Source organism: Prunus mume, linkage group LG3 (genome assembly GCF_029339155.1).
Source record: "Prunus mume cultivar Tortuosa linkage group LG3, ASM2933915v1, whole genome shotgun sequence".
In the NCBI taxonomy this organism is placed as follows: domain Eukaryota; kingdom Viridiplantae; phylum Streptophyta; class Magnoliopsida; order Rosales; family Rosaceae; genus Prunus; species Prunus mume.
The window spans coordinates 4,912,523-4,921,889 of NC_142700.1; the positions used below are offsets into that span (position 1 = coordinate 4,912,523).

Genomic DNA, 9,367 nt, shown 5'->3' on the forward strand with positions numbered 1-9,367 from the left:
CTCTTAGATGATGTTATATCTCTTAATCATTGGACCAGGCTAACTAATTTGATTCAACGGCTAACCAATTTCATCCAACAGTTAAGAAATAGGGCATCACCTAAAGGCCATATATAAGCCCTCACTATAAATTTCTTGATGAATTGACATAATATGTTATACATATAACAAGAGCTAATTAATTGAATTTGGTGAATCTAGTATGATTGTAGAAAGTGTGTGCATACTATATATTATGTTCATATCATTTGTAAGCAAAGAAAAAGTGTCATGTTTTAATGAAGTAGCTTTAATTAACTTCAATTTAAAAGTGCGGACGCATATAACGTAACGTAACATATACAACTTTCATGTTTGTATCTTTTGTAGAGACAAAAAGTTCCAACTTATAACGTAACAATTAATTAGTTAACGATCAACTAAAAAGTATGTGCATATTATGCTCGGATTTAAGAAAAAAAAAATCAGGCTTGCACCAAACATATATAGGTGATCAAACAAAACATTAGTTTATGATGAAAGCAATATATCAACATACTAAACATTTTAAACTTTAGATAAGAAAGCCTCAACAGAAATATGGTGAACAATACTAAGCTGAAGTTATTGATCTTAGAGAAAGAGATGCTTGTGATGTGATGGTGCCAATGACATTCATGGGCCGATGGACGCCTGCACAACAAATTCGTCAAAGACTCAAAAATGAGGGCATAAAAGACAATTAATATATGGCAAAATAATGTTTTTTAGGAAAAATATATGACTAATTATATTTAAAGAGTGTAAAATATCCATGAAGAGAGGACAAGTTGGAAACATATCTACATGGTCAACCTGCATTAATTTAGCAAAGATGCAGTTTCTATTCCTATATAAGCACATCAAATGAAGGGAAAAACAAACCAACAAGGCCTTCTTCATTATTTCCAAATTCCTTATTTTTCCTTTGAAGGAGACCCAAAAAAATGGCCAGTGAAGGCAAGAAAACAAGAGGAAGGCAAAGGATAGAGATGAAGAAGATCGAAAAGGAAGACGATCTTCTCGTTTCTTTCTCGAAACGAAGATCTGGGATATCCAAGAAAGCTAGCGATATGATAACACTATGTGGTGGGGAGGTGGCCATTGTGATTTTCTCACCTTCTGGTAAGCCTTTCTCATTTGGTCACCCATCCGTTGATGCTGTTATCAATCGATTTTTAAATCAAAATCAACTGGAAAACAACGAGTACACTCACCAAATCATGGAGGTTCATCAAAAAATGAGAATCGCGGATCTCATCCAACTTTTTAATGAGCTTCTAATCCAATTAGAAGCTCTGAAGGAGCGACGCAAGTTGCTCGAAAAGATATCTAAGACAAGGGGAAATAATCAAGAGTTTTGGTGGAATGCATCTCTTGATGAGCTTGATGTGAATGAGCTTAAACAAACATACGCTTCAATGGCAGAACTACACATGACTATCACCAACCATCTTAAGGAGAGGAGAAATGCTTTTGATGCCTCCTCTTCTTCTGCCCAACAAACCAATCCCAACTTTGATACTAATCCAAGTGGGCTTGATTCTTATGCATTTCCTCCTTGCTATGGCCATTAATCTTGAAAAACCTCAGAGCTAGGGTTTTCCAAAGTAGGATGGATTATGTAATAACAATACACATGAGTGGGTTAGTTTTATTCATTAGCAAATATCAATTGTTCCGCCTATGCAACACATCGATAATGTGAATCAAGATGTCTGTTCAATTATAATGTTACTTGCATTTTTGTTCGAATTGATATATTTTTATGTGTAATTAATTGAACTTCACTCAAACAATTTAACAACCAATAAAAATGTATTGATTTTTATTTTTTATTTTTTTAGTACAAGCGATAGTCTAAACTAAAGGGGATGCAGATTTCTCTTACACACACATATACACAACTAAGATGCAATGAGAGTTTGAACTTGGGACCTCCTGTATTGATTATTACAATTAGATTATACACATAAGTACGATGGTAACCGATATCCAATAAGTGAGTTACACATAAAGGATTTTCATTTGGCCCACACCTCATGGCTCGAAGAATACCGGCCAGAACTCACCATATATCAAAACCCTTTTTGGATTGAAGACATAAGTGGGTTGGCCATGCTCAATTTTGTATTGGATAAGACTTGGATCAAAGGCTTTACCCAAAAAAAAAAAAAAATGGATCAAAGGGTTTTAAATTCAACCTCGGATAACTGCCCAACCCATCTAAATACACCCGATATATTTTTTATTGAGCGGGCTGCCTAGCCTGATCAAGCTCGAAGAAGTATGACCCGTGTGGATTAGCTTGGGCAAAAATTTAAGGGTCGGGCCATTGCCGCCACTACTACTACCACCGCATGTCTCAGTTCTAACGCAATGAAAATCTAATGTTCAATGAGTACCATTATCAATTGACATGCATACTCAAATAAATAATAATTTTTTTACATAAAAAATGTCAAATATACTTGTGTTGTTTATTCATAGATATAAAAGCTAAATATATCATAGCAATTACACAATACCTTATTTCCATATAGTAAACTTTTGTATAATAATAAAAAAATAAAATATGTGATAACACAACTAGAGAGATAGATGGTACTCGCGCAATTTATTAGAGCATATATACATTCTCCTTTTATAAAAATAAAAAAAAATAAAAAAATTTAAAGGGAATGAAGTTTCAAACTTGAGACCTTGTCTAGCAAAGTGAAAAAAAATATTACTCAATCAAGTACTTAGAGTTCGTTTGGGAGTGATTATGGATAGGCCAATAATTATTTTTATGGAGAATCACTTCTACGGGCCAGTTTGGCAATATTGTACTGTGAAAATAATCATTGTCGATTTCTTTGTGAAAGAAAACATTTAGCGTTTGGTAAACTTTTTGTTAAAAACGTTATTGGTACTAATTCCCGCATAATCAGAAAATGATTCCAGCATAATCATTAAACCTAGCGCCTCTTCGAAACTAATTTCTGCATAATCAGAAAATGAAAGCTCTTCATTAGCGGCTTTCCCTTTTAGCTTTTTCTCACAACAATTTTTAACAATAAGTGATTTTCTTATAGTTTACCAAACGAACTGGGCTTCTAAATTTTTTTTAAAAAAATCACTTATCACTTTAAATAAGCAATGTCAAACGGACACTACATGCCAGTTTGGCATTACTTATTTGGGGCTATAAGTGATTATTTTGAAATTTTTGAAAGCCCAACCTGTTTGGTAAAAGATAATAAAATCACTTATTTTGAATCATTGTTGTGAGAGAAAGCAATTTGGGAAAGCAGGTGATGAGCTGCTTTATTTTTAATTATGCAGAATCGCTTTGAAGAGGCGCTGGGTTTTATGAAACTTTCAAAATTCCAAAAATAGCCCTGTGTTTTTTTTTACCAACCACACTTCTAACAAAAAGTTTACCAAACGCCAAACTGCTTTATTTCATAGCTGATTTCTCTCACAGAATCTGACGGTGATTATTTTTACAAAGACAAAGAATGCCAAACTGGCCATACATATAATCAATTTAAGTGATTCTATAGATAATCAATTTTATGGAGAAACACATGGGAGGTGATTCTCTCCAAAATCACTAAAAGTGATTTAATTGATAAGCATGTGGGAGGTACCTCTTCCCAGAAGTGATTTTGGCCTATCTAGAATCACTCTCAAACGAGCCCTAGTTAATTGAAAGAAATCCATTAAAAATGACAAAAACTAAATCACATTTAAGGAAAATAGCATATAAGGATATAACTTTTTTGGTAATTGCAAATGGTAACTTAAAATATGCAATTGGTAACCATATTCATTGGACTTTTCTCTTGCCAATTTAGGGGGCCATGCATTATCACACTATCCCTGGACCTAACAGATTTAGTACTTGCTCATTATATAATTGATACAAATCACATCCCATTTTCTTTATTACTACCATTTATTTAAAGTATATCACATTAGTCAAAGTATCACAATCATGGGGTCCTCCTGCTCTTTCTCCCAGACAAAGCCCTTTGAATCAAATGAGCAGGAATTGGATAGCTACAAAAAGAGGAATTACCTAATAGGTAATCCAAACAAGTTTTGCCTCATTCAATTTCAAAATCTGGGATGCAACAATTGGAATTGAATGATGCCAACCCAAAAGTGTTAAACTTTAATGCATTTGGTAGTAATCAAACATAAAAGGAAAGAGAATTAAAAGCTTTCCATATAAGCAAATTACACATAGAATTAAGGGCTACAATCCAATATTAGAAACATTGAACCTTTACATGGGTCAAGAAATCTCAAGCCCCTATATATATATATATTCCTCAACTTCCCCCAACAATCCCATAAACTTTCCAATAAAAAAAATACCATGGGGAGGAGGAAAATTGAGATGAAAATGGTGAAAGATAGCAGCTCTAGGCAGGTGACCTTCTCCAAGAGAAGGACCGGTCTGTTTAAGAAAGCAAATGAGCTTGCTACTCTGTGTGGAGCTGAGATTGGTCTCATTGTTTTCTCCCCTGGAGGCAAGCCCTTCTCATTTGGGCACCCAAATGTGGAGTCAATTGCTGACAGGTTTCTAAATCAGGAGGGCTCAAAATCAAAATCTGGTTCTTCAAATTCAAAGAATGATGAAACAGTGGAGAGGCTTAGCCAACAACTTGATGACCTGAACAAGAAGTTGGAGGCTGAGAAGAAAAGGGGACATATGCTTGACAAGGCAATACTGAAAGCAAAGGGTTTGCCCCTCAAGAGCAAGGCACCAAATGTTCGTGAGCTGAGCCAGGCAGATCTTCAAAAAATGAAGGAGTCTCTGGAACAGCTGCGCGAGAAGGTGAAAGCCAGGGCCTGTGAGATGGAGGCATCATCTTCATTGCTGCTCCTGGCAAACGAGCCTGATGTAGAGACTGATAGGACTGTTGCTAAAAATGAGTGAGAGACCTTATTTGATGAATTTTGTTAGGGCTACCAACCATGAATGTGTCTCACTTTCTCCTGATGATGTTGGTGTTAGGTAGATTTGGTTGTTCCTGAGGTAGATTTTCCTAATATGCGTAATGGGTTGAAAGATGAACTTATGTTTGTTGGTAGAAATGTTGTGTATGTTCTTAGATGTGCTAAGGTCAATTGTCTACGTGCGTGTGCATTACTACCTATAGTATTCTTTGTCTATAAATGGTTTCCTCCACAGTCATATATACATTGCACAACGCCACAATTACGTGTGAGATGCGTACATAACTTTGAGGGCACATGTGCACATAATTACGCAATGTGTCACGTGATGCGTGCTATATATGGTGTACACGTTAAGGTTACGTGTATGTAAATTTTACTTCTAGTGGGGATTAATGGCCTTAAACAATTCTAGTAATGTACGTATGGATAAGAATATTACTGGTTTTTAGTAAGTTATTGAAGATAATTTGATGTCAATTTGTTATCAAAAATAGCCTAATTCATTCACCCCGCTTAAAATAATGTAATTTGGACAACTTGAACAACTCAAAAAACATGACTTTGAGCAAATATGAGCAAACCCTTTACGTGTTTTTTATTCTACAATTTTTTTTTTTAATTCTTTATGTGTTAGTAGTATACAAAGGGAAGTCCGGAATAAAAATAATACAAATTTATAAATAAACTTAATCCTAGACATATATTTATAGAAAAACCCAAGCACTATTTAAACATAGAAACACACTCAAAATCAACTTCAAAATCAACTTTTTGGGTGTGTTTATAAATGAATTTTGAGTGTGTGTAATGATGGGTTTTGGGTGTGTTTATATGTTTAAATAGTGCTTGAGTTTTTTTATAATTTAAGCCCCCATTTTGGGTGTTTTAGTGAAACTCCCTAAAAATAATTCTCTTACTTTTCATATCATTCATATTAAGTAAAAATATAATTAGAGTATCTCCAATCATGCTCCCTATTTTAAAGTTAAATATTAACTGAAAAAAAAACAATAATGTTAATTTAGGAGCTCTTTGATAAAATTTCTAAGTATGATCGATAGAGTTATAATAAGTAGGAGCCAATAGAAGTCTCTTTCTCTATCCTTATATTTAAGAGCTTTTAGAGCATCCACAGTTGGGGGTGTATTTTGGGGTGTAAAGCCACTTTTACATTCCTTTTACACTTCCGGAGGGTGTAAATACGTTTTTTGCTCCAATGAGAAACGATGTAAATCTAAGATGTATAATTTTCCCTCTCTTTTCTCGGGTGGGTCCCTCTTGCAAAATATGTAAAAATAGATGTAAATGTGCATTTTATTTTACATCTCCATGGTTGTGATGTATATTTACATCCCTTTACATCTCTCCATTGGAGACAATTTCGGTAACAAGGGGTGTATATTTAACATATACCCTCATATACACTCTCCCATTGTGGATGCTCTTAGAATTCTCCTTATTTTAAGAGCTAGATAAGGAGCATGATTGGAGTTGTTTTTTGTTTATTTTTATTTTTTATTTTTTACATTCTCTCTAAATTCAACTTACAAGGCAAATAAGATGTTAATTAACTCTCGGCCCGTTTTAGTATGATTGAAATTCGGAATTGATAAAAATCTCACCTATGATTTAAATTAAACGGATTTGTCATATGGATCATCCATCAATATATAAACAAGCTGATGACATGGATGAATGATGCTGCAGATGGTGTGCAAGCTAGGCATTGCAAGACGCAAGCCGGCCAGCAAAGGCAAATGTACATGTGGAGCTCCCTAAATTGTGGAAACCAGAGAGATTTAAATATACATAAAGACAATAATTTGCAGACATGGAATGGAAGACGACCTTTGAAATGCTCTCTCTCGAAACCCTTGGCCGTGTTTGGTGGGCTAGATAGGACTATAGTCCATTTTAATTGAAAAAGTCCAGTTCAGTCCGGCTCACCAAATAGAGCAACTCATATATACAGTTGTCTATATATATCTCTTGTGCCTTCATTTTACAAATTTTAGACCACACTCTTCATTTGTTTGTTTAATTTAGAGCATATTTTATTAATAAATTAATTAAAGCTTAAGCTAGCTAGTTGTTAATGTAGGAGAGAACAATACAGGCAGCTTACCTTTATCGGCGCATATTAAGATTATTCCCAGTCTAATCGGTGCAGATAAATTAAAAAGATACCTTTATTATGTTTTTATTATCTGAAAGATAACTTTGTTTTAATTAACATGTCCAAAGAGAATACGATATTTGCAATTAGGGACTTAACCAAGTTTTTTTTTTCCTTTTTTGCTTAGAAAGAGATATTCTCATTCCAAAAGCACATGTAAAGTCATGCCAATCAAAATACACAAAGCCGAAGCCTCACATCATCAAACAAGTAACAAATCTAAAGGGAGCAAAACAACTTCCTAGTAAAATGATAATGTAAGAACGAAATCCCACAGCTGGTACGGAGGCGCAAGGAGATCATCCCTCGACAAAATACGCACCAGTGAGGGAGGGGGTCTAGAGACCAAAACTTGATGGCTCACCCTCAAATCGGCTAAACTAGCAGCAACATGGACTTAGCCAAATTAATTAGAGCAAATGTGTACTAAATTAAAGTATAGAATATCGTTTATATAAAATATATATATATATATATATAATTACATCATCTTGAACTCAAGCGCAAGGCCTGTAGCATCCAGTTAAAGCTCATTGAAAGGGGAATGGAGAATTTCAAATACCATGGTTTTGAAATTCCTTGCTTTTTCACTTTCGGTAAGATCCCAGAGAATAATATATATATATATATATATATATATATATAGCTACCTACTACTACATGTCACTCATATATATCTTTTGTTAACTCCACCGTCCCCATCACTTTAGAATATTTCCGTCAGCTCAATGGAGTTCCATGCATGCAATTGTCAAATGAGTACGTAGCATATTCTATCTGCCTTTTCCTTTCCTTTTTATAAATTGCAAAGCTAATTGACAGAAATGATGCTTCCATTGGATTTGGACATTTGGCCTGATCAGAGCAGATGCCACATACAACCAAGGATGATATAATATTTCAAGTGTTCAAATGAGCTCAGATTTTCTGTTTGTCTCCTCTCTGTGCACACGGTTCTTAAGTTACTCATACCGTGTACACAGTTAATTTTGTAATTTGTTGTTCTTTCCTCATTCACTAAAAGTAAACCACCTAACAGTTTAATTGACCCATATGCTTTATATAGTCTAGCAATTGGGATGTTTTGATTCTAAAGTCAAAAACGAATCTGGAGGTTTTGGTTTCCTCAAAATAGCCTTCTCTTTTTGTATAATTGTTTTCTATTCCAACTTCATACTACAATATGTGTTTTGTTTTTCAATTTTTACATTGAGGACATCATATCCTTCCTGCTTGCATATATGATTCATATTACACTTATAACGAAAGAGTAATGTGATTTGAAAACGTGATGCGTTAACACTTTTCTTAACCGAAAGGTATCTAACAAGGCCAAATAACAGGTACATTTTTGTTGTTGTTGTGTGTTTTTGATGATTTGATCAAAGGGCAAAAGATTAGAAAGAAAGAAAAAGAAAAAAAAAGGAAGCCACTAAGAAACAGCTCATTATATGAGAGTTTACATTTCCCTTTGATTCCATGGAAAGAGGGATTTTTCTTTAGTCGCACACGGACAACTCACAATTCCACTCCCCCACGTTCATTACTCTCCTTGACTCCACCAAATCAAAACGCGGAGGAGTTGGTCCTCCACTTGGCCCACAACTCCTCCAAATTACCGAAACACCCTTGCCCGCCCGCCAAAATCCCCAAGAAATCGAATCTTCCTCACCCCAAATAAAACCGCCTCCTCCTCAAACCAAAATCAAACCAAACCCAGAAAAGCAGAAGGCAGGGAAGAGCTCTCTAGAGAGAGAAACTGAAAGATAAAATGGTGGGCAAGAAGAGATGGTTGTTCTTTAAGAGGATGAAGAAAGAGTCATGGAGTTTGAGGTGGAAGTACTTGGGGTCTGCCTTCAAGTTTAGGCCGCTGAATCTGCAGCTGTCGTTCTATGACGATGTGATTTTCAAGATTGTTTCTGCGTTTGAGGCTATAGTTTTGCTGCTCAGCGTCTGTTTCTTCTACCTCTTCTGCGGATGCAAGTTTTGAGGCTTTGGTGTCCGTCTGTTTCTCTCTGACTCTTTTATTTAATTGTTTGGTTTTCTCTAAGTTGCTTCAAAGAAGATTACAAATTGACAGAGAAAGTTGTTGGCTTACGGGTGGTTCAGCCATTGGGTTTCATCAAGTCTTCCTTAAAAATCTCTCTCAAGAGAAAGAAACAATCTTGGGTTTTGGGATTGGGATTGGGATTGGGAGGATATGTCAAATGTGGGGTG

The 9,367-nt window shown here is 35.0% G+C and overlaps 2 protein-coding genes across 2 annotated transcripts; both read left to right on the forward strand.

Moving 5' to 3' along the window:
- The first annotated feature begins 965 nt into the window (after positions 1 to 965).
- On the forward strand, positions 966 to 1,595 carry LOC103343579 (agamous-like MADS-box protein AGL62). The gene has a single exon (XM_008247235.2). It carries the CDS (start codon positions 966 to 968, stop codon positions 1,593 to 1,595), a length of 630 nt encoding a protein of 209 aa, XP_008245457.2.
- Positions 1,596 to 4,350: 2,755 nt separating this feature from the next.
- LOC148918497 (agamous-like MADS-box protein AGL29) lies at positions 4,351 to 5,215 on the forward strand. The gene has a single exon (XM_089047698.1). It carries the CDS (start codon positions 4,388 to 4,390, stop codon positions 4,949 to 4,951), a length of 564 nt encoding a protein of 187 aa, XP_088903824.1. The 5' UTR covers positions 4,351 to 4,387; the 3' UTR covers positions 4,952 to 5,215.
- The last annotated feature ends 4,152 nt before the right edge of the window (positions 5,216 to 9,367 follow it).